This window comes from Podarcis liolepis (genome assembly GCF_965112155.1).
Source record: "Podarcis liolepis genome assembly, chromosome: 7".
Taxonomy (NCBI): Eukaryota; Metazoa; Chordata; class Lepidosauria; order Squamata; family Lacertidae; genus Podarcis; species Podarcis liolepis.
In genome coordinates this window covers 76,071,901-76,097,738 of record NC_139561.1, presented here as the reverse complement: position 1 = coordinate 76,097,738, position 25,838 = coordinate 76,071,901, and the positions used below count along the sequence as shown (strand labels likewise).

At 46.5% G+C, this 25,838-nt stretch overlaps 1 protein-coding gene across 2 annotated transcripts; it reads right to left on the bottom strand.

The window, feature by feature from the left end:
- Positions 1-671: 671 nt before the first annotated feature.
- On the bottom strand, positions 672-22,811 carry LOC310712346 (uncharacterized protein). Of its 2 annotated transcripts, XM_083515303.1 has the most exons (6): positions 21,984-22,798; positions 20,266-20,418; positions 18,636-18,764; positions 8,905-9,057; positions 6,692-6,820; positions 672-1,178 (listed from the first exon to the last, which is right to left on the bottom strand). In XM_083515303.1, exons 1-6 carry the CDS (start codon positions 22,159-22,161, stop codon positions 1,084-1,086), a joined length of 837 nt encoding a protein of 278 aa, XP_083371429.1. In that variant the 5' UTR covers positions 22,162-22,798; the 3' UTR covers positions 672-1,083. The 2 variants fall into 2 exon arrangements, with proteins under 2 accessions (XP_083371429.1, XP_083371430.1); XM_083515304.1 differs by lacking the exon at positions 6,692-6,820 and having other exon boundaries at positions 21,984-22,811.
- Positions 22,812-25,838: the final 3,027 nt, after the last annotated feature.

Genomic DNA, 25,838 nt, shown 5'->3' with positions numbered 1-25,838 from the left:
GAAGGGAGGGCTCCCAGATTCTGCGGGCGAAGGACCCAGCACCAGGGGGAGAAGCAGCTCGGTAGAGGGGGAAGGAAATCAGCGCAACACCCGGGATATGGGGGAGGTGGAGGGAGAGCTCCGGGATTCTTCTCTGGACATCAGTGAGGAGAGCACAGGTCCTCCACTACCCACGCCCTCCCTGCGCAGAAGACTCCCGCGCAGTGAGAGAAGGAGGCGTTTGGGAGTCAGACAGCTTCTATGCTGGAAGAGGTTTAAGAAACGCCCACAGACAGATTCTGCTAGCGACTGAAACAGCCGCGCGGAGATGGGCTGTGCAGTCAGAACGGTTTAACCAAGGCAATTAAGCCTAGAGAGGTGGCAGTTTACACACGAGTAACTCATACCCATTACAGTAGGTTAGACTAAAAGGCAGGGACTGGCCCAAGGTGACCCAGAGAGCTTCATGGCCAAGTGGGGATTTGAACCCTGCTTTCCCAGGTCCTAATTCAACACATTGAAGGTGTGAAGGCACCACAGCCCTTAGGAGTTGGCTCCTATGGGTAGATAGACTGCATGGGAACTGGCAAAGTGGTTGCACTAGTGACGTGGTGTTTGCATGATAATTGTGAATTTCAAAATAACACACCATTAAAAATTGAAACTGCACATACATGAACCATACAATAAACCACATGCCTGAGAATTATATTTATAAAATATAATGCAATCTAAACATTAGAAATATGTGTCCATATGAGTTCTGCCAAGAGAAATATATTGATTGATTTTAACAAAGAGGAGTTCAGGTGGGAGAGGGGTATTTCACTGAAGAGGAAAAATATCTCCCCAAGTAATGCTCTTTCCAGGATTACTGAGCAGCACTGAGACTCAGCAGTGTCCAAAGTGTTGTAGGCAAAAAGAAGTTTTTCTGATGGATTGCCATGTCAAAATGAGTCCAGGCAGAGGAGATCTCAGAGGAGTTGATTGTGACCTGCCCTGCTTGAGGTCACTTCACAGCCTCACATGTCCATGGAGCAAATAGGTCTGGGGGTTTAGAGTCCACTTTCTTCGGAGAGCGATGGAGCTTGCAGGCCTTGGCTTCTAGGCTGTCTCATCCGGCTTTTGCGTATCTTCAACACGGCCTGAGCTTGCAACCTCCCAGAGTGAAAACTTGTGGACCAAACCATTGTAAACAGCTGGAAGAGAAAGCAGCAAAAAGAAATTGGAAATTGTTTCTTTTGCTTTCTTTTATTACATAAAGAACAAAAAAACCAGCATTACTATAAAACCCAACCTCCTATGTAGTGGTCGAATTACATCAGAACTTACTTCTCCTTAAGTTGCCGTATTCCAGTTAACGTGGCAGTTCCCATTACCACATGCAAACACAGCAACCGAAATATTTTATAACGTGGAGGAGGTCTTTTGCGCTGTGCATAATAATGTATTTCCGTTAGAAATTGTGAGGAACACTCAGGGCACTTCCAAATGAACTGTGTATTGAGCATAAGGAAGTAAGAAAAGGTGTGCTGGATCAGTCCAGAGGCCCATGTAGCCCACCATCCTGTTCTGAGAGTGGCCAACCAAAGGCCTATGAGAAACCATCAAGCACAAGAGCACACTCCCCACTTGATATTCCCAGCAACTGGAGGTAGGATATTCATCGAGATTTGTTTTCAGGGAGATACCTTTCCTGCTTGGCAGGGGGTTGGACTCGATGGCCCTTGTGGTCTCTTCCAACTCTATGATTCTATCATTCTATGAGATCAGGTGATGTTGGCTACTGAGTTAGCATTTATGCTGATTTGTTTGCAGGGAGCTGAGATGAAGTTTATACTGCATTTTGCCCATCAATTTTCTTATCACCAAAAGTCTGGTCTTTGGGAGAAGCTGGTTTGTTGCAAAAGAAGACCAGACCAGCTTTTACTGAACTTGTTAGTATGTGATTGAATCCCATCCTAAAATAGTAACCGCTTGGAAACATCAGCAGAAGCTGTTCTTCACGTGTAGCAGGGGTGCCATCTGGGGGAAGGGCAGGGGAGCTGAGGCCGCCCCCCCAAAAAATTCAAGGAGGTGACCGGGCCCCCTCAATATTCTGCAGCAACCTTGTGCATGCCATGTGTGCAGGCAGTGCTGTGTGTTCATGTCCCTTGTGCACGACATGTCAGCACATTGCACGGCATGTGTGAGTGCACTGCATGCATGCATGGCATGAGCACATCACATGGCACTGGCCCCCGCAATCGCCAGGGCAGCAGTCAGAGGCAGATGCAAAAATGAGACAGCAGTCATTGGCAGATGATACAACTCAGATGGCAGAAAGTGAGGAGGAATTAAAGAACCTCTGAATGAAGGTGAAAGAGGAGAGCGCAAAATATGGTCTGAAGCTCAACATCAAAAAAACTAAGATCATGGCCACTGCTCCCATCACCTCCTGGCAAATAGAGAGGGAAGAAATGGAGGCAGTGTGAGATTTTACTTTCTTGGGCTCCATGAGACAGTGCTCCTGAAGGTAGGAGTCTATCAATTGATGAAGATGATCATCCAAATGTCATAGACCAAATGGAGCAAACAGCACGCGGACCTAGTGGTGGGAGGAAAAAATCCTTAAATAAGAGACACGGGGGAATGATTAATGGACTTCAATGTCTGTACACTAATGCGCAAAGCATGGGAAATAAACAAGATGAGCTTGAGCTCTTGGTACAGCAAACTAAATATGACATAATAGGCATCACTGAAACCTGGTGGGATAAGTCCCACAATTGGAATGTAATAATGGGGGGATACAATCTATTTCAGAGAAACAGACCAGACAAGAAAGGAGGAGGAGTGGCGTTATATGTCAGGGATGTGTATACCTGTGAAGAGATCCAAGATTTAGAACCTCAAAGCCAAAGTGAGAGCATTTGGGTCAAAATTAAGGGAGAGAAGAATAACAGAGACCTCATTGTGGGAGTTTACTATAGATCCCCAAGCCAAACGGAGGACATAGATGATGCCTTCCTGGAACAGATGGCCAAGCATGCAAAAGGAAGGGAGATAGTAGTAATGGGGGACTTCAATTACCCAGATATTTGTTGGACGTCAAACTCAGCCAAGAGCATAAGGTCAAACAGATTCCTCACTGGCCTTGCAGACAACTTCATTGTCCAGAAAGTGGGAGAAGCAACAAGAGGAACAGCCATTTTAGATCTGGTCCTAACCAATGTTGATGACCTGGTTAGTGGGGTAGATGTGGAAGGATCATTAGGCGCGAGTGATCATGCTCTTCTGAAGTTTACTATACAGCGGAAAGGAGCAGCCAAGGATACTAGGACTCAATTTCTTGACTTTAAGAAAGCCGACTTCATAAAACTTAGGGAAGTGCTGGGCGAGATCCCATGGACAGCAATACTAAAAGGAAAGGGAGTTCATGATGGCTGGGAGTTTGTTAAGAGGGAGATAGTAAAAGCACAACGTCAGGCAATACCAATGAGACGGAAACATGGAAGGTGCCTAAAGAAGCCAGGGTGGCTATCTAAAGAACTTTTAACTGAATTAAGATTAAAAAAGGATGTGTACAAAAAATGGAAAAGGGGGGAAACAACCAAAGAGGAATTCAAACAAATAGCCAGTACGTGTAGACACAAAGTCAGAAAAGCTAAAGCACAGAATGAACTGAGGCTTGCTAGAAAGGTTAAAAGCAACAAAAAAGGCTTTTATGGGTATGTTCGTAGCAAAAGGAAGAACAAAGAAACAGTGGGGTCACTCAGAGGAGAAGATGGTGAAATGCAAACAGGGGACACAGAAAGGGCTGAACTCCTCAATGCCTTCTTTGCCTCAGTCTTCTCCGATAAAGAAAACAATGCCCGACCTGAAGAATTTGGAGGAAATGATTCAGCAAAGGAAACACAGCCCAGAATAACTAAGGAGATAGTACAAGAATACTTGGCTAGTTTAGATGTATTCAAGTCTCCAGGGCCAGATGAACTGCATCCAAGAGTATTAAAAGAACTGGCAGATGTGATCTCAGAACCACTGGCAGTCATCTTTGAGAATTCCTGGAGAACAGGCGAAGTCCCGGCAGACTGGAGGAGGGCAAATGTTGTCCCTATTTTCAAAAAGGGGAAAAGAGAGGACCCAAATAATTACCGCCCAGTCAGTCTGACATCAATACCAGGGAAAATTCTGGAGCAGATCATTAAGAAAACAGTCTGTGAGCACCTAGAAAGGAATGCTGTGATCACCAATAGTCAGCATGGATTTCTGAAAAATAAGTCATGTCAGACTAACCTGATCTCGTTTTTTGACAGAATTACAAGCCTGGTAGATGAAGGGAACTCAGTGGATATAGCCTACCTTGATTTCAGTAAGGCATTTGACAAGGTGCCCCATGATATTCTTGTAAAGAAGCTGGTAAAATGCGGTCTTGACTATGCTACCACTCAGTGGATTTGTAACTGGCTGACTGACCGAACCCAAAGGGTGCTCATCAATGGTTCCTCTTCATCCTGGAGAAGAGTGACTAGTGGGGTGCCACAGGGTTCTGTCTTGGGCCCGGTCTTATTCAACATCTTTATCAACGACTTGGATGATGGACTCAAGGGCATTCTGATCAAATTTGCAGATGACACCAAACTGGGAGGGGTGGCTAACACCCCAGAGGACAGGATCACACTTCAAAACGACCTTGACAGATTAGAGAACTGGGCAAAAACAAACAAGATGAATTTTAACAGGGAGAAATGTAAAGTATTGCACTTGGGCAAAAAAAATGAGAGGCACAAATACAAGATGGGTGACACCTGGCTTGAGAGCAGTACATGTGAAAAGGATCTAGGAGTCTTGGTTGACCACAAACTTGACATGAGCCAACAGTGTGACGCGGCAGCTAAAAAAGCCAATGCAATTCTGGGCTGCATCAATAGGAGTATAGCATCTAGATCAAGGGAAGTAATAGTGCCACTGTATTCTGCTCTGGTCAGACCACACCTGGAGTACTGTGTCCAGTTCTGGGCACCACAATTCAAGAAGGACACTGACAAACTGGAACGTGTCCAGAGGAGGGCAACCAAAATGGTCAAAGGCCTGGAAACGATGCCTTATGAGGAACGGCTAAGGGAGCTGGGCATGTTTAGCCTGGAGAAGAGGAGGCTAAGGGGTGATATGATAGCCATGTTCAAATATATAAAAGGATGTCACATAGAGGAGGGAGAAAGGTTGTTTTCTGCTGCTCCAGAGAAGTGGACACGGAGCAATGGATCCAAACTACAAGAAAGAAGATTCCACCTAAACATTAGGAAGAACTTCCTGACAGGAAGAGCTGTTCGAAAGTGGAATTTGCTGCCAAGGAGTGTGGTGGAGTCTCCTACTTTGGAGGTCTTTAAGCAGAGGCTTGACAACCATATGTCAGGAGTGCTCTGATGGTGTTTCCTGCTTGGCAGGGGGTTGGACTCGATGGCCCTTGTGGTCTTTTCCAACTCTATGATTCTATGATTCTATGATTCTATGATCACTGCAGATGGTGACAGCAGTCACAAAATTAAAAGACACCTGCTTCTTGGGGAAAAAGTGATGACAAACCTAGACAGCATCTTAAAAAGCAGAGACATCGCCTTGCCGACAAAGGTCCATATAGTTAAAGCTATGGTTTTCCCAGTAGTGATGTATGGAAGTGAGAGCTGGACCATAAAGAAGGCTGATTGCCAAAGAATTGATGCTTTTGAATTATGGTGCTGGAGGAGACTCTCGAGAGCCCCACAGACTGCAAGAAGATCAAGCCTATCCATTCTGAAGGAAATCAGCCCTGAGTGCTCACTGGAAAGACAGATCCTGAAGCTGAGGCTCCAATACTTTGGCCACCTCATGAGAAGAGAAGACTCCCTGGAAAAGGCCCTGATGCTGGGAAAGACTGAGGGTACAAGGAGAAGAGGACGACAGAGGACGAGATGGTTGGACAGTGTTCTCGAAGCTACCAGCATGAGTTTGACCAAACTGCGGGAGGCAGTGGAAGACAGGAGTGCCTGGCGTGCTCTGGTCCATGGGGTCACGAAGAGTCGGACACGACTAAACGACTAAACAACAACAAGGGAACCACATAGCAAACCAATAAGCCTGCAAGATTGGCAGCAATCCATTAGGAAAATCTCCTGCTGAAGCCCCACTAAAATAAAGATGATCTGCACAAGTACATTTCACCATTTCAGAACACTTATGCCCAAGGAAAGAGCCCCCTGTGAGTTATAAATAGGTACAGTGTCAAAGGTATACAATGGGCTCCTTGTTATGTTCAAGGCCACATTCACACCATCTATTTAAAGCAGTATCATACCATTGTAAATAGGCATGGCTTCTCCCAAAGAATTCTGGGAGCTGTAGTTTGTTAAGGGTGCTGAGAGCTGCTAGGAGACCCTCTATTCCCCTCCCAGAGCTACAGCTCCCAGAGTAGTTAAACAATCAATCCTTCTTCATGGGGAACGCTGAAACTAGAAGCACAGGAAAGAGAAGGCATAGATAAAGCAAAAAGTCAAAATCTTAGACTTCACAGTGAGCAACACAGTTTCCTACAAGGAAAGGAATATAATTGATGGTGAGGTCTATGATTTATATTGTGATTTTATTCTGTGAACTGCCCTGAGACCTCTGGGTATAGTGCAGTATATAAATTTGAAGAAGGAGAAGGAGAAGAAGATGATGATGAAGAAGAAGCCCCCCCACTGATACTTACCTGCCAAGAAGGAAAAAGCAGAGGTGAAACAGCTTAAGTAAAAAGCAAATTTCCCAGAAGGATGTGCAGAGTCTGACTTCCGATCAACTTGGACCCCAAATACCACCACAGCAATTAGCGAACAGATTGCTACAAAACACAAAGGAGATACTTAGAATTCCATTTTGATAAGCGATGGAGAAATCTGTTGTTTGACTCCAGCTCCCATAATCCTTGACTGTGGGCCATGCTGGCTGGAGCTGGTGGGGGCTGAAGTCCAACAAAATCTGGAGAGCCACAGGTTCCCCACCTCTGGCCTCCGTATGATATTATTAGAAACCTGAAAGAGGGGGAATTCTTAAACTCTTATGCATGGTCCCTAAGTAGTTTTGAGGCAGAGTGTCCATGAAAGTGCTTGTATTAATGGAAGGGGCAGAAAATACCCAAATGTATTATGTTTGGGGATTATTTTTTTTTGCAAAAAATGTTTGCTCATGAATCTTCATGATTAAAAAAAACAGCAACACAAGCTGATACAGAAATGGGGTGAACTGAAAGATTGGAAAAATGTGAATCTGACAGACAGGACCTTCTTACTGATGGCCCCTTGGCTCAAATTCAGCCTCTCAGGGGGCTAATTTCACCTTTCCTCCGCCAACATTAAAAACATTATCAAAACTGTTCTGTTTAAGATGTGCTTTATATTATATATGACCCTTAGAATGCTGCTTTTTCAAAAAGGTAAGGCTGCAATTCAACCCTTTTCTGCAACTGGGGTGAGGTGGAGGTTGAATGGGACATAGGTCTCCCCACCCCTGCCAGCCCAACAGAGCTCTGCTGGCCTCTATCCATGGAGTGATGCTGACATCATGCCTCTGGCACTGAGCTTCCAGATCTACACAATAAAATCTAACCTGTGGCAGCCTGGCAAAAGCCCTCGGTGAGATTATGCTGTGTTCTGGTCTGATGACAGGACCAATGTGGGGTGGGGTGTGTGGATTTCTGGATCGCGGACAGCTCCAAGTGAGCAACTTAATCCAACAAACCCAACAAAGGCACAAATCTACACCTGCAGCAACTGCAAGCTGTCTTCCTCATTGGAAGAGAAGGTACAGCACCTTGAGGTCCACCTATTCACATTTCAAGCTACTGGCCAGGATGTGGAATTTCTCAACACAGCAGAGTCAAGTGTCCTGGAACAGTGGAACAGGCAAGCTGCCCCCAGGGAGGAGGAAGATTCCCCATTGCAGGTGATGAAGCCCTGGAGGAAAGTGGCACATGGAAGCAGGACTGCCAGGAGCCATGCTGTGTCACTGGAGCTGCAAAATTGGTTCCATGCTGTCACGTCGGACCAATTCTGGGCCAAAGGGGCAAGGACAGCAGTTGCAGACCTCAGAATACACTGAGGTGGTTGTGGAAGCCATAGTGCACAGAACTATTCCTGCCACTCCCCAGAGGAGGAAGAGACGTTTCACTGCTCTTCCCTAAAAACAGCTGCATCTCCAGCTAGACTGGTGACTGCGAGCCGCCCCTGAGACCACATAACGCCGGTCCTGAAAGACCTATGTTGGCTCCCAGTACATTTCTGAGCACAATTCAAACTATTGGTGCTGACCTTGAAAGCCCTAAACGGCCTTGGTCCTGTATACCTGAAGGAGCATCTCCACCCCCATTATTTTGCCCAGACACCGAGGTCCAGCTCCAAGGCCTTCTGGCGGTTCCCTCACTGCAAGTTTACAGGGAACCAGGCAGAGCACATTCTTGGTAGTGGCGCCCACCCTGTGGAATGCCCTCCAACCAGATGTCAAGGAAATAAACAACTATCTGACTTTTAAAAGGCATCTGAAGGAAGCCCTGTTTAGGGAAGTTTTTAATGTTTGGTGTTTTTAATATTCTGTTGGGAGCTGCCCAGAGTGGCTGGGGAAACTCAGCCAGATATTTATACCCCGTCCATCTGGCTGGGTTTCCCCAGCCACTCTGGGTGGCTCCCAGGAGAATATTAAAAACGCGATAATAAATTTAATTTAATAAATTGTTATTAAAGTAATATTATTATGTGGTACAATTTTGGCCACATCCACACCTTGCATTTGTCATACCATATCAATCCCTCTTCCCAGGGAACTCTGGGAATTGCAGCTCCTTGAGGGGAACAGGGAGGCTCCTTTCAACTCACGGTGCCTGTCACAAATTAGAGCTTTGTCATCTGTATATTTATGCACTTTCCATGATACCTGCAATGAAGCTGAAGATGGAAATAAGCAGAGGCCTGCTAAGAAAAGGAGAGGAGCAGCGAACAATCCACTCCCATGGCATTGATAATGCCAAAGCTACGAAGGACATAATGAGAGCAAGTATCATGAAGATCCGGGTGATATTGAGGGATACTATAAAGAGAGAGAGATAAAAAGGAGAGATATTGTGAAAACGGAGGCTAATTCTGAGCCTTTTCTTCCCCCTTGCAAGAGCCTGGTCACAGCCACATCAGTTTGTACTCATGGGAAAATTGGTCAGATCTATAATTTGGCCTTTACACTCGCTTGTTCCTTTGGTGCTACTTCAAGCAGAACAAATTCAGTGACTTCACATGGAATATACAATTGATTTTCACTTGAAAAGTATGGGTTACATCCCAGTGCTGACCCTACTAAGAGCAGACCCATTGAAACGGATTCATCTTTGTAAGAACCCATCTACACTATACATTTAAACTACCGTGACACCATTTTAAACTGTCATGGCTTCCCACAGAGCATCCTGGGAAGTGTAGTTCATTTAGGATAGTGAAAGTTTTTAGGAGACCCCGATTCTCCCACAGAGCTATAAATGGCAGTGTGCTTTAACCAATGGTCCCTCTTCCCAGGGAACACTCAGAAGTTACCGTGCCCATTGTATAATGTGCAATAGAATAACTTGTGTACCTTTCTTATTATTCAAATGTATGCACTCCTATTTCAAGTTCTAGATGGATTGCCAGCTACAGACAGAAATGACTGGGTAACTGCATTCTATTCCTGGTAAATTCCAGATTGGACTACTGCAATGCACTCTATGTGGGGCTCCCCTTGAAGATGGCGCAGAGGCTGCAACTTGTGCCAAATGTCATCTGGGATGCCTGCGAGGACCCATAGTATACCTATCCTGAAGCATCTGCACTGGCATCCCATTTGCTTCTGAGCCCAATTCAAGGTGCTTACATCAATTCAGGGGCAGCCAATATCTTGCCCTCCAGATGTTGTTAGAATCCAGGTCCTATTCATCTCTGACTGTTGGCCTGCTATGCTGTTTGGGGCTGATGGGAAATCGAGTTCAGTTCAATGACATGGCTGCTCCAACATTAATGCAGAAAGGGTAAACAACTTGGGCCCCAGATTGCATTTGAGTTTTAAAAGTAGGAACGAGCTGCTCAGGACCAGAGTATTTGTACATGCATTGGCAAAGTCCCATGAAATCCAAGAGTTGTGCCCCCAACATCCTTTGGGACATTGCAAGGGATGCTGGGAGGACAGACCATATACTGCAGCTAATTAGAGTAGCAAAACATTTGAGGACAGACCTCTAGAGCAAGTGTGGGGAACCGTCATACCTCCAGAAGTTGCTTAACTCCCACCATCCCTAGTCATTGGCCATGCTTGTTGGGGCTGTTCCCCACACCTGATCAAGACCTTTATTTTGCAAAGGAAAATGCTGCCCCCATTCTCTCTCATACTTTCAAATGCATGCTCAAATGACGCAGGTCTACTTTCATATGTTAATAAAACAACAATACTGGTTTTCGTTGCACCTTATATATTGGGGCAGGGTTTGAAATGTCAAGCCCAGGGGCAAAATATGGCCCTTCAACCCTTTCCATCTGGCCTTCAGATTCTCTTCACAGGTCAGCATCCTGCTGGGTCCTGGTTTGCATCTTTCTTGGATATCCCACCCCCACCCCCGGCTGCAATTTGTCATTGAACATGGATAACACCTTTTTGCATGCCTGGATGGAGGTCAGAGAGGGATGTGCAGGTGTCTGTAGAAGCTAGGCTCTTGTACAAAGATAACATGGTGCCCCACCCACTTTTGCCTCTGGCCCCACCCACATGTGAAGGTTGCTGAAAAGGTTGAGCTAACAACAGTTCCCTAACCCCGCCATATACCATACCATCACGAGTTCCTGTGGATTGGCATCCATATTTGTCTGAGCAGAGGAGCCAGAGTCCTATAACAAAATGGTCCACATCTGCAATATACGAAGTCCAAGTGGGAGATGCATGGGCAATGACAAGTTGCAGAAAATTAATCATGGAAAAGAGAACGCTGGTGCTTCTGTAGAAAGGACCCGAGGCCACGAATGGCATCTCCACAATTTCCTTCCAAGCTAATCTTCCTTTTGCCTCAACTGCAGCCTTAGACAGATAGAGGGGAGCTGGCAAGGGAGGTCTGGAACAGGAGGGACACCCTCCACCCCACCATGGGGATAGCAGCACCCAGTTCTTGCCAAGGGTGGCAGTTTTATACACCTCCCTCCACTCTGGCCTCAACTGCCATGGAACTTCCATTCTGCTTCTGGAACAGAGCAGTATGGAATGGTTCTCAAGAAGTTATGACTGAACCACCTTTGAGATGCCAGGTCATTGCTAAGTAACATGGGAGGCTGCCTTAGGCATGTTTAACCCAATGCTCTGCAATGTCTACATGGACTGCAATCCAGCAGATGTCTTGGACTACAATTCCTATCAGCCCCAGCCAGCTTGGAAGTTGTAGTCTGGAACACCTAGAACAAGGGGTGGAGATTCTGTGAATCCCCCACGTCAGGTGGAAGGACACTGAGTTATACTTGGTCAGTTGGCTGTTTACTGTTCCCTTAAGTCAGCCTTTCTCAACCTGTGGGTCCCCAGATGTTGTTGAACTACGACTCCCATCACCCCTAGCTAGCAAGGCCAGAGCTCAGGGATGATGGGAGTTATAGTCCAACAACATCTGGGGACCCACAGGTTGCGAACCGCTGCCTTAAGTGGAGCTGAGACAGTCTCAACACAGATGCACACTCTTCCTTCCCTTGTCCTAAGAGAAAGCCTCCTGTAGGCTTATCTAAAGCAGTCCTGCCAGAGTGTTCCATGGAATGCTGTCAATGAATCAGCTGAATCACCAGTACTTGTGTGGAGCTGGAATTCAATCACCAAAGGTTCAATGGGCAATAAGGACACAGGTCTGGTCTGTGCATAATGCTAAGCCATCCTTCACCAACTTGGCCCCTTTCACCAACAGGGCTCTTTGCTCAACCCTTAGGCCAGGTGTGGGTGAACCTTTGGTTCTCCAGGTGTTTCTGAACTACAACTCCCATCATCCCTGGTCATTAGGCATGCTTACTGGGGTTGGTGGGAATTGTAGTTTAGGTTTCCTCTTAGGTCAAGGAAAGAGAGGAGAGTGTGTCTCTGGGAAGAGCGGTTGGGCTCCACTTAAGGGAACCGTGAAGAGCTCATTCACCATGACTGAATACAACTTAGTGTCCTTCCAGCTGCAGCGGTGGAGGGAGAACTTGAGAGAAGAAGAGGGTGACAGTTACATAGCTTACCCTCAAAGCTCATCAAGACCCAGGCTAGGTGCACACTGTTACTTATCTGCAAACCGAAGATCAAAGGGGAAAGATAACAAGAGGTGTACATTCTGTGCTGTGCTTACAAAGTACCCTGGTGCTGTTAACAAAGTACCCTTAAAATACAGTTTTTTCTGTGGGTAGCAGCTACCTGCCTCTTGCTTTTTTGGGGGGGGGGCACTCAGGGGAATGAGGGGCTAAATCAGCCCTCAGCTATTGTTGGACTCCAACGCCCATCAGCCACTGCAAGAATGGCCATCGGTCAGAGATGATAGGAGCTGTGGTCCCGCCATATCTGGAAGGCTCCAGATTCTGCTTCCCTCCACTAAACAGCTGAAGAGGAACTGTGAGGAAAAGCTGTTTTAATTGGGGTTGATTTGGATGGGGAATTATTTAAGTACCATGGGTGGCGCTGTGGGTTAAACCACAGAGCCTAGGACTTGCCGATCAGAAGGTCGGCGGTTCAAATCCCCGCGACAGGGTGAGTTCCTGTTGCTCGGTCCCTGCTCCTGCCAACCTAAATAGGTACCACTCCGGCGGGAAGGTAAATGGTGTTTCCGTGCGCTGCTCTGGTTCGCCAGAAGCAGCTTAGTCATGCTGGCCACATGACCCCGAAGCTGTACAATGGCTCCCTCGGCCAATAAAGCGAGATGAGCACCGCAACCCCAGAGTCAGTCACGACTGGACCTAATGGTCAGGGGTCCCTTTACCTTTTACCTCCACAACTGATTTGGTTTTCTTGTTGGTACTGTACTTGTTTTTTGGGGGGGAGGGGGGGCGGATTTTATATCGGATTTTTTTTGGTATATATTGTATTATGCTTTATTATGTGATTCACTCACTTTGTAAATATTATTTTCCCATACTTCTGTGAATTTCAAGAATCCTCCAGGCATGCTTCCAACTTCCTCATATTCCTCAGCGGCCCCATTTTGGCTACAAATGTACAGCCCTCTTCACCCAAGTTTGATATTAGAAGGAGATTGAACCTGCAATGCAGGTTCAATCTACCTGCCTAAAGGGACCCCTGACCATTATGTCCAGTCACGAACAACTCTGGGGTTGCGGCACTCCTCGCGCTCTATAGGCCAAGAGAGCTGGCGTTTGTCCGCAGACAGCTTCCGGGTCATGTGGCATGACTAAGCCGCTTCTGGTGAACCAGAGCAGTGCACGGAAATGCCATTTACCTTCCCGCTGCAGTGGTACCTATTTATCTACTTGTTCTTTGACATGCTTTTGAACTGCTAGGTTGGCAGGAGCAGGGACCGAGCAACGGGAGCTCACCCCGTCGCGGGGATTCGAACTGCCGACCTTCCAGTCTGCTAGCCCTAGGCTCTGTGGTTTAGACCACAATGCCACCCGTGTCCCCATCTATCTGCCTAGTTATTTATAAATATAAATATACCCTACACACACACACCATCACACAGACAAAATGGAGAGGATCCCAATGGCATAACAGGAAAGTATTCTGGTCAGTAAAGGGATATTTAATAGCAATAGATGGGGTAGGAGGTACACGTCTATCCATTGAAGTACAGTCAGCAGAAACATATCGAGTGAATGGATGTTTAACATAGGGGACGAGAGTCCAGGTAACAAAAGGAATATTTCATTGATCAAGAAAAGTGCTCCTGAAGTAAAATGTTCTCCAGTGTTGCTGAGTAGCACAAAGCAAGGAAGGGAGATCTTCAGTAGTTCCCAAAGTGTTCAGAAAATCAAAGAGTCCTCCCAACTGGATGGCAGAGGACATCTCAAAGAAGCTGGTGCAGATGGTGAACTGCCCTGCAAGGATGAGGCTCCTCCACTGAGCATGCGCACACGATGAGATGAATTTGGACATTAAGAACCTGGTTCGTTCAGAGCAGAGAAGGCCGCACAGCCTTATGTCTTTCTGGAAGCAGCACAGGTGTTTCGATATCCGGGCCAACGTGAGTGGTTGACGTTCCTGTCCCCCACACTGAGAACTTGTAGCACAAGAAGTTGTAAATACCTGGGAGAGAAGTGGTGGAAAGAGGCTTAGAATTGTGAGGAGCACTCCGCAGGTGTTTAGCACCAGCAGACAGCGGCTGCCTCCATTGTGAGATGAAGGGGCACCACTCTGGCAGCCAACTAGCCACGATGGCATTGCACTGCCTCCACTGTCAGAGACAGCCATGCATCTGAATAGCCATGCAGGAAACCATAGGAGGGGAAAGGGCTTTTGTGCTCAAATCCTGCTTGCGGGTTTCCTGCAGGCCTCTGGTTGGCCCCTGTGGGAACAGGATGCTGAACTAGATGAAATGAAATTAAATACTTTATTGTCACTTGTACAACTTGTATACAGTGAGATTACACGAGCACCCCCCACTCAGCTCTCTTAGTCTTAATTCCCCTTACTGACGCACGCCCACCAAACCCGAAAGTCAGTTGCCCTGTTGTTATCTTTTCATTCAGCAGCCTAACAGCCTACGGATAGAAGCTGTTCTTTACCCTGTTGGTGCGACTAATCATGCTTCTATATCTTCTGCCCGAGGGCAGGAGATCAAGAAAGTGCCAGCCAGGGTGTGAATCATCCCTGAGAATTTTCCTCTCTCTCTTGAGGCAACGTTCTTCCTCAATGTCATCCAGTGGATTTACGGGACAGCCCATAATATCTTGTGCTGTATTCGCCACCCTCTGTAGGCACTTCCTATCAGTTGAGGTCAAACCAGCCTAGCACACCGTGATGCAGTTTGAAAGGACACTTTCTATTATGGACCAGTCGAAGGAGATTATCAAATGTTGATTGACATTGTTCTTTCGCAATACTCTGAGGAGATGGAGCCTCTGTTGGGCTTTCTTAACCACCTGGGTTGTATTGATTTTCCAAGTAAGGTCTTCACTGAGATAAACTCCTAGGAATTTAAAGGAAGAGACTCTCTCCACACAGCCCTCCCTGATGTACAGCAGGGCTAGTTTTCCACTGGCCTCACCCAGCAGGTTCTTATGTTAACTTGAGGTGCCTGGAGAGCGGCAGACCTCAGACAGATGGGAACCTTAGCATAGCTGCATATTACATATTAAGCCTGGGGTAGGCAAACCTTTTCAGACAGAGGGCCACAGTCCTTTCTGAGCAACATGCCGGTGGTGGGCTGGACCAGAGGCAAAAGAGGCAGAGCAACTACAGTCAAACCTCGGTTTTTCAATGTCTCGTCTGTTTTGGAAGCCGAATGCTGAAAACCGTGAAGTGAATGCTTCTGTTTTCGAATGCACCTCGGAAGTCGAATGGCTTTCTCAATTTCCCCCATTGAACTTGCTGACAGCCCTTTGATCCTTGGTTTTCAAATGTTTCGGAAGTCGAACTTCCGGAATGGATTATGTTCGCAAAGTGAGGTTCTACTGTACAGTGGTACCTCAGGTTAAGAACTTAATTTGTTTTGGAGGTCCGCTGTTAACCTGAAACTGTTCTTAACCTGAGGTACCACTTTAGCTAATGGGGCCTCCCGCTGCTGCCGCTCTGCCGCTGCCGCTGCATGATTTCTGTTCTCATCATAGTTGTCAACTTTCAGATTTGAAAATAAGGGATCAGCAGCCTCACCTGTCCCAGGGACAGTCTACAGGATATCTAACAATCCGGGATAGCAGCAGGAAGCAGCGGGAAACGGCACTGGAATAAGGGAATTTCCCACAAAAAAGGGAATGTTGACAGCTATGGTTCTCATCCTGAAGCAAAGTTCTTAACCCGAGGTACTATTTCTGGGTTAGCGGAGTCTGTAACCTGAAGCATCTGTAACCTGAAGCGTCTGTAACCTGAGGTACCACTGTAATGTAAATTTTACCTTTGTAAAGGAGGCAGGTTCCACACACACTCAAATACCCCTCTCTGTCCTGCACTGAGGCAAGCAAGAGGCATTTTCAAGGCCAATTCAAAGACACCTTCCAACCAGGCAAAAACCCTTGGAAGGAGAAGCAGGGGCTGTGAAGGGTGTAGGCTTGGGAGAGGGGATGTGTCTGAGGCGGAGGAGATGTAGCCCAGTGCCAATGAGAGATGCCTGGGGCCCACATTTGGCCCCTGAACCTGACGTTCCCCATTCCTCTCTTTCTTTCATCCTCTGACGAACAAGAGGTGTGTATTGCCAGCCTAGTGAAGGGCATCTTTCTCTAAATACGCATTTGACCTCACCCGCGGTTTCCTATAGGTGTTATATGATCTCTCAAGCACGCACACAAATATGGCAGTACAGTGGTACCTCGGGTTAAGAACATAATTCATTCCGGAGGTCCGTTCTTAACCTGAAACTGTTCTTAACCTGAGGTATCACTTTAGCTAATGGGGCCTCCTGCTGCCACTGCACTGCCACTGCACGATTTCTGTTCTCATCCTGAAGCAAAGTTCTTAACCCGAGGTACTATTTCTGGGTTAGCAGAGCCTGTAACCTGAAGTATCTGTAACCTGAAGCATCTGTAACCAGAGGTACCACTGTACTGCCATGAGCTCTGTGGTGGTGTCTTGGAGAGAGTGGTCAGATCAGGAGGAGGGTTGGGAGGAGCTTGGATGTGAGAACCACACAACCCTGAGAAAGGTCCCAGCGGGGTTTGGAAGGCAATGCCTGTGAAACAGTTTCAGTGGCAGAGGAGAAGGTCTGCAGGCAGGGAAGCAAGGATGTGGCTCCTGGAGAAGGGCTGCCTCACCCACGGTTGCCCATAAATCACCCCCGAGTTCGAAAGAAGTAGGGGGTGGGAGCACTGGGTGGAAAGCCCTTGTGTGAGCTCTGGAGCGCCTGGACGCCGCTTTCAAGAGCGAAACTAGCTGCGTTGCTTAAGATAAAAAAAAATTGGAGAAGTAAATGCACATGTTTCGAGCGAGGTCAGGAGTGTATTATCTGCTAAATAAATCTACTACTGAGAAGATAGAGTGATGGAACAGAATGAACAGAGGACTGCATCAAGGAATCACAGCCATGTCAGTATGTTGAACGGAATGGAAAGGGGGGGGGGACTTTCCAAACCCTCCCCCCCTTAGAAGAACCGTCACAATGACTGATAGCAAGTGAGACTGAAAAATAAACTGTGCGGAAATAAAAAATACTAATAAAAGGTTTTACTCTGTGAAAGATCTATAATAGAAGGGAGGCTTTCTTGTGGCATAGTTACAAAAGCGATCTGCCATTAAGAGGCAGACCTTGTTGCAAGATTCGCAGTCTTGGGGGGGGGGGGTGAGCCACTGTTCTGTTATCAGGTTTGGATCGTAAATTTGAAAGGGCAATAACCCTTCTGGAAAGACTGGTTTATGGTGCAACTGGTCTGGGAAAATTAAGGAGCGGACGCCTAGACTCTATTTCATCGGAACTGACTAAAATGGTGACTGCCGCTTGAACAGGACTTTTGGATTCTTGGATCTATGTGAGATGAATTACGGGAGAGCATTACAAAGTTCACACAGAAATATAAACAAGGCTGTTTCTTTCAACTCGCTTGTGGAGACAACTCGAAGGTTATTAAAAAGAAAAAGGATAATGACAAGGAGATGAGAAGATGGGACTGTGAACATCAAAGCAGCAGAAATATAAGATGATTGGACTCCTACCGAACTCGAAGCATGGGTACCCCTCACAAAAAAATTAAAATTTGGTTTACTATTTGGACTTTGTGATCTGTATTGATATAATTTGGAATAATTAATATGATATGATTGGTTTGGTAAATGGAAATTTAATAAAAATTATTTACAAAAAAAGAGAGAAAGGTTCCAGCGGGGTTTGGAAGGCAATGCATGTGAAACAGTTTCGGTGGCAGAGGAGAAGGTCTGCAGGCAGGGAAGCAAGGATGTGGCTCCAGGAGAAGGGCCAAGTCGGTTGTGAGGGAAAGATTGCACCCCTGTGTTATATCAGGCACTCTTTTTTTGGGCTCCTCCTGCTACAGAGCCACCCCGGGCACCATGCTAGCACTGAGCCTTTCTCCTCCTCAGAGGTGCCTGGTGACAGATTGGAGACTGTGTGGTACTCCCTCCATTGCATAGACCTTGGAGATGCCGGTACCAATGTAAACAGACTGTCCAATCCATTAAAAAAGTGTGTGTTGGATTGTCCCGTCTCTGAACTCATAGAATCATAGTTCATAGGCCACCTTGTAAGTAAATGGGCTGAGCTCTTGAGAGCAGGTAGGCAACTGGGGACTCAGCTACATTAGTAAAGAAACAATGATTTGAATGCACTATAAACATAATTTATACACGTTTTTCCATATATTTTTTTAACGATCTAATTTCTGACTTATTTATTGTGGGTTTTTTTCCTGTGTAGCCTAGCAGCCTACAGAGCCAATCTGGCTCCCTTTCCTTTCTTTGGCCCACCAGAGAGTGACATACCAACAGAGGAGATTTCACAATATTAATTTTAGCCTTTCAGGAATAATGTTCACACTCACCTGTCAAGAAGCACAGGATGCAGATGGCACAGCTTAAGTAGAAAGCCCATTTCTTAGCAGGAGGCACAGCTGTTGATAACTGGTTGACTTTGATGTGAAACACCACCACAGTAACCAGCACAAAGATTCCTGTGGAATTGATTGATTGATTGATTGATTGATTGATTGATAGAGGTATTCCTGTCTCGTTAAATATCAAGGCACCTTTAAAACATAAAGCACCATATATACGTAGAGATTGTCGGGATCTCCGCTCAACCAAGCTGATAAAGCTCATTTTCTTCCCCCGAGCCATTCGGAATCGCCTCCTGACGAATAACGACCTGAGCCTTTGATAAGGCCTCAGGCACATTCTTCATCCAGCAGAGTTTCCAGCACAGGTTGTAAGCAAAGCACAAAGCACTTGCAGTTGAAGCTGCAACATGCTAGAGAATGTGTTCCGAAAGGACTCGTAATGGTGTCCTACATGCCAGGCAACGAAATTCCTGCTGATTTATTGTCCAAGGTTGTTCCAAGGGATCAACACTGTACCTATGTACAGAAATTGGGTTTGTACTGAGATTGTACTGACACGCTGCTCAGTGGCATTCACAGAAACTAACAGAGATAATCATTAAGGGGATGGGCTAAACAAAAATCAAACTGCTGTAAAGGCTTTGCTGGCACAAAAACATATTCAAGAGACACCTGAAAATCAAAAATGAGGATGCTTGCCAGATCTCTGCTAGAAGAGCGTTCCACAGCATGAGACTAGCAACACTAAATGACCGCCATCTAGGTGAAGCCACTTGGACCTCCATAACATGGGAGACAGCCTTGACTGAGTTGGGAAATAAGGTCTCAAACCGTCTTGAAGGTATCCTGGAGCCCAGCTTTAAGCACAAGAACCAGGAAACTGACCCCATAGCATACCAGTGATGTCTTAGCCAAAGTGTCAAATGCTACTGGCCAATGGCCATCTGCCCCCATCAGCACTCCAGCCACTGCACTCTCCAGTTATAGCCATAGCTGGCATGCCAGATGAAGTGGGCAAAAGACAGTCTTAGCCACAGGGGTCACTTGGGCCTCTAATGGCAGGTATGTAAACAGGAGAGTACCCTCCAGCTCTGTACCTGGTTCCTTAGAGGGATGGAAACCATGTCAGAACAGGCGATGGGCCCATCTTGCAGACTCAGGAATCACCCACCCACCCGTAGGGTCTATTGGCCCTCATCCAGTTCACCGCTGCAATACGGCACCAGTGCAGGGCTTGCACAACCTCTGCTGATTCAGAAATTGTGGAGAAATAGAGATGTGCGCTCCAAAATGCCAGATAACTGCTCCCAACAGCTTCATATACTGCAGACAAAATGGTGGCCTGCAGGACACACCTCTCAACTGTCTCGTTTTGAGCAGGACATCCTGGAATTACAGAAGCCACCCCAGCTTCTGATTGGATCCTGGAATATCCTCCTTTTTTGTCTGGCATCGGGACAGAGCGACAGACCAAAAGATCCGGGGTGGGGGAAGGTTCGTGCTCTCGCACGAATCATTGGCTTGCACCAGGGCACCACACCAAAACAAATTCCATGCAAAAAGCGATAGGACGCAAACAACGCCCACCTAAAATTTATTCAGTTCACAATGGTACCTGCAAGGAAGTTGAAGATGGAAGTAATCAGGGATTTGGGAGGAAAGCAGTAGTTGCAGTGGATGATGTGGTCCCATTCCACTGCCCATAGCATAGCTGAGACAGATGCAAGTGTTGCTAGCACCATGAAGCTTCGCATGAGGTCCAGGTGCACTAAAAGAAAAAGGGGGAATTTTGTGAAAGTTGTTCTTCTCTTCCATCATCCAAAGTTGGGGAGGAGTGGAGGTTTGGGTAACTGGATAGGTGGGGCAACAAAGATTTTATTCTATGGTTCTCTAGTTGTGGGGGGAGGTCGGCAATGGGTCTGAATCAATTCATAATGACACAGATTAAACAAATATATTTCCTGGGGTTCCTGCCCCCTCCCCCAAGAAAAACCCTGTGGGAGCTTGTCATTATACAAAGCAGTTCCCTTTCCTATGAAATTTAGACCTGCAGCACTCAAAACGAGGTGTGACATTTGAAATAATGTGGTGTAAAGGGAGAATCTGTGTATCTCCCATGCAAAAACATGTAGGACTTAGATGCATCTCTCTCCACAGAGGTGGGAGGGGCAAGGGGGCTGGCAAAGGATGAACCATAATCCACAGATTGCCAGCTTTAAGAGAGAGGGAGGGTTTCTAACATTTGTAGTGCCTGAGATTTAAGACAGAATACTCTCAGAGTGGTATTATTTGGGGGAAGCCATGACTTTTGAAAGTGGCACCACAGTGCTTCGAATGTACAGTGAATACGGCATTGTGTCATGTCTGTGTTGTTTTCTGATAAGCGGCTAGGACCTTTGGGCAAGCTTTTTGCTGCTTTGGGTGAGACAGAGTCCTGGGCATCGTGGTAAGCGACGCAGCAGCAAACAAGCATGAAGCCAAAACCCAGGCAACAGTAGAAGATGGAGACATTAGTTGCACAGGCACGAACCAACAGGTGGCACTAGGCAGAGAAGTTAGAGGATGCAAGCCGGAAAATACAGCTAGTTATGTTTTATCTCTTCCAATACAGTGGCTTGGCTCCCTGTCAATCCTACATGATGTCAGAGTGGGGACTATGTCCCCTATAGTGTTCAAACACCCCCAAAAAGCAAGGAATCCAATCTAGATAGCCCAGCTCCTTCAGCCACAGCGTTTGGGTACATTCAGATGTGGGGAAAATACTGTGTTAGTTTTCCTGATTATAACCCTAGCAGCACCATTTTCTAACATTCTTTTCACATTGCAGTACTGTGGCATTATGGAGCCATGACTTTTTGACCAATATACCTGCAGGTCATGCTAAATTTCTCTTGCACCAGTGGATGTGGTTTGACCCAGCAATGAATGTTACCGCACCCCACCCTTAACAGTCAACCCTTTTTCCCAGGGAACTCTTGGACTAGTAACTTCCGTACACAGCAGCCAGTTGAAGAGGCAAAATGTTTTGCTCTGGGCCTGCAGATTAGAGGTGAAGAACTGATAGCTCTTCAGAAGTTGTTGGGACCTTCAGCTACCACCAGCTCCAACCAGCATGGCCAATGGTCAAGGATGATGGGAGCTATAGTCCAACAAAACCTGGAATGCTGTCAGTTCTTCATCCCTGCTGTGGATAATTTGGCTACTTTGCAACAGAGTTCATTCTTTTCTTTCTTCTTTCTAAAGGGTGCTTCAAATCACAATAAATTCAAATTCTACATTCATAAGTCAAACAAAACCACAATACTGATTTTCGTTTCGCCCCATCTATCATACCATCATGAGGTCTCAGGGGTTTGCATCCAAATTTTTCTGAGCAGATGGTCCAGAGGCCAGCATGATACTCGTCTACTTGAGATTCAGTCATCATCCAGCCATGAGATGCATGGACGATGAAGAGCAGAACAATGTGGATGAGGGAAAGTGAAAAACCTATGGCCCTGTGCAGAGACATTGGGCCTAAGTTTGGACAGGCTTTGCTTGTATTTGCCTTTAACCCAATCCTTGCCTTGCCCTAGAATTACACAGGAGGTGGGGGCAGGTAAAGTACAGAGCAAGAAGGGTCCTGGGATAATGTTTATTTCCCGTTACTTCTATCATTCTAAGACTCCAACTGCCATGGAACTTCCATGCTCTTGGGAGAACAGAACCTGGGCAGGTTCATATGAGCATATCTGCAATGCTTCACTAAAGTTAAGGCCAAAGAGAGGTTGGGGGGGTAGAAACAAGGAACGGGCCTTTTCTGTGGTGGCTCTTCGATTGTGGAATGCTCTCCCCAAAGGAGGCTCACCTGGTGCCATCATTACATGTCTTTAGACACCAGGCAAAAACATTCCTCTTTACCCAGGCCCATGGCTATTAAATAATCTATGTCCTGTAGAAGTGTGGGTATTACTATAATTTCACCATTATGCTGTCTGTCAATATGCTTTTTACTGTGTTTTTATCACTGAGGTCTTGTAATGTGTTTTGAAGGTTGTACACCACCCTGAGATCTTTTGATAAAGGGTGGTATATAAATTGGACAAAGAAGGAGGAGGTAGGAACTGTAACTACTAGCCTGGGTGTAAGGGGATATTATATAGGTAAAGGTAAAGGGACCCCTGACCATTAGGTCCAGTCGTGGCCGACTCTGGGGTTGCGGCACTCATCTTGCTTTATTGGCCAAGGGAGCCGGTGTGCAGCTGGTCATGTGGCCAGCATGACCAAGCCACTTCTGGTGAACCAGAGCAGCGCACGGAAACGCCATTTACCTTCCTGCCAGAGCGGTGCCTATTTATCTACTTGCACTTTGATGAGCTTTCGAACTGCTAGGTTGGCAGGAGCAGGGACCGAGCAATGGGAGCTCACCCCGTTGCGGGGATTCGAACCGCCGATTTTCTGATCAGCAAGTCCTAGGCTCTATGGTTTAACCCACAGCGCCACCCGCGTCCTGTAGTTCATTTCATGCAGTGATAGAGAAACTTTCCCCTCCACCAGCAGACCAAAACTGTTTCTGACCTACCTATCCTGGGTTTAATTTAACAGTTGGGTGGATGACAAATTCCATCACCTGACAGCACAATAACCCTCTTCCAGCACACCTTCGCAGAGGGTTGCTCCAAGATCAGGAAGGTGGTGGCATTGAAACCCTTGCTGAAACAGAGCTTCCCCCCTCCATTTTAGAAGGAGTTTCCATGCAAACTCTTTTCTGATTCTGGAGCAAGGCAGACTCCTACTTGTGGGAAGGCTCAGAGTGGCAGGAGATGATATATTGTTTATTAATATCCTTCCTAACTTGCGCCAGCAAGTTCCTTTACTTAGCAGAGTGCATTGCCCCTTTACACAGCAGAAAACTAGTTGCAAACTCGCTTGTGTTTCTTAAGACAATACACAATTCAATATGGCTTGCCTGGATTGAAATTGAAGGAAGGTGAAGACAGGTGACCCCACCTAGGCCTGAAGTCACCCCCCCCCAAAGCAGGTTCAAAGCTTTTCAAAATCATTTTCTCAGCAGCTAAGCATCTGCTCATTTGCTCTGCTGTTGCAAGGCAAAACCGTTACTTTTATCAGCACAAGAAGGCTTCAAAAGGCTAATGAATAGACTCTGTCATTGGCAAGAATATTCAGGCCTGAGAAACGAATCTTATCTCATTCTAGTTGCAACACATCTGAACAAGCTGAATGCAAGGCTTCTCACCCCCCCCCTTCCCTGGGAAGAGTCCAATAGTCCCACGACAGCTTTCTGTTCATGCTCAGAGGAACTCATGGGGCAGGACTCCTGAGGGAGGAGAAAGGGGGAGGGAACTGGAAAGGGGTATATATGCTTGTGCACAGGACTGTGAACTTCGTCCATGCTTTTTGTGCCTTATCACACTTGCTCCTTCTACCAGTTCATGGATGGTAGAAATAAAAGCCTTTTCTCCGAAACTATTCCTTGAGTGTCTGTTGACTCCCACTTCCCTTTCCCAGGCGCAATATTTTTCCCACCCGAGGGCAAAGCCTCATAAGGCTACAAAATGCCTTCTAATATTTTCCTGGTAAGACCCCTTGAATCCATCCTAAAAGAATAAAGACACCACAGTCTTATTCATAAGCAATAAAAATAAAGTTTACTCACAATCAGGCAAAGCACAGTGTGATCCCTGAAGGCAGGCTTTAGGCTTAAAGTTACAAATGTATAAAAACAGGTTTACCCCATAAGGGAGATGACCTGGGGGACTGCTTGGCTGGCAGCCAGCAGTTCAATCCAGGAAGTTCGCAGGACGAAAGGAAGATGGAAAAGAGAGAGAGAGAGAGAGAGAGGCAGCACGCCTTGTCCTTTCACCAGGTCTGGAAAAATCACGCCCACCCATTAGTCATATGCAAGGAAGGATGCTTCAGGCCAGGAAGAACAGGAAGTTTCAACTGGCTGTACCAAACATTCCCTTGCATGTCCACTCTAGGAAAACAAGGAATGTTGTATTTGACTGCTCCCAGTGGAAAACATTCCACACCACTGCCCATGCGCTGATGGCTGGGGGGGGGGAGTGCGCCTTGTTCCAGCAAATGAGCAAGAGGCCCCACTTTAAACTCCTTATTGCTCCTTTCAAGCCATGTGGGTACCTGCCCCCATACACATAATCACATCGGATGACAAATTCTGCCACCTGATGCTTTGCAGCCACATTGGGGAGCTTGGACCCTAAGGCCAGCATCAGCAAGGGCTCCCCGAAGTCTCCATAATGTTATATGTGCATTAATACATGTGTTTAAGAGAGATGCAAAGGAGCTGAAACCTGCTGCAAAGTCTACAGAATTTGGATCTATGAACAGAATGACAGAGAATTCCTATGCATATTTAATTCAGGGAAGAAGAAGAAGAATGCATGGAGTAAGTAACTTTAAACTTCCAAATCTTCGGTGGCGGTGGGGGGGGGGGGCGAGAATAAATTCCAAATCATTCTGGATGCATTCCATATCCATGCTCAGAAAGCTCAGCCTTTAGCCCCTTCCGTTTCCAAGGAATAGCTGCCGTTTGGCATCCCTTGGGGTACAACATTGTCCTCAAGCTGTTCTTCTTCTATTTCTTGGAACACTTGATAAAACAGGATTCCTATAGCTGTGGGAGAGAGAGAAATGTTCGTCAGAATGTCAGGGGGGAGAGGAAATTATTTCCTCCAGTTCCAAAGTTCAGACAGTAGGCATTTATCCTTATGCCACCAAAATAGCCCTAGGGATGCAAGAAGACGCCATTTTCCTTCCACACTGCATTCATTGCATGCGGTACACTTCCTTCTCTGCTGCAGTTCATCTCCCACCAGAAACTATTTTATTCAGTGTGCCCAGTGTGTGGCGAAATGCGGTAACTTACATAATATACATATTTGACTATGCCATCATTGGGGGACTGAAAGCTACAGTAGCAGCAAATACAAAATGTACTCCAGGGACTGATTCCCGTTCCAGACATAGGGTGAGTAAGAGAAGCTCACAAGGTCTGGTTCTGTTTCCATTTTTGTCACAATTCTCTAACCACCCTGAACAACCCCTGCATGCAAAAGAGAGGTGTCACTTGACTAGGCGGAACCCCCAAATTTGCAAAAGCTCAAGAGGTAAAGGCATCCAGGGAATGTCTATCTTTTCCTTGCAACCAACAAGAAGGCCCTCTCA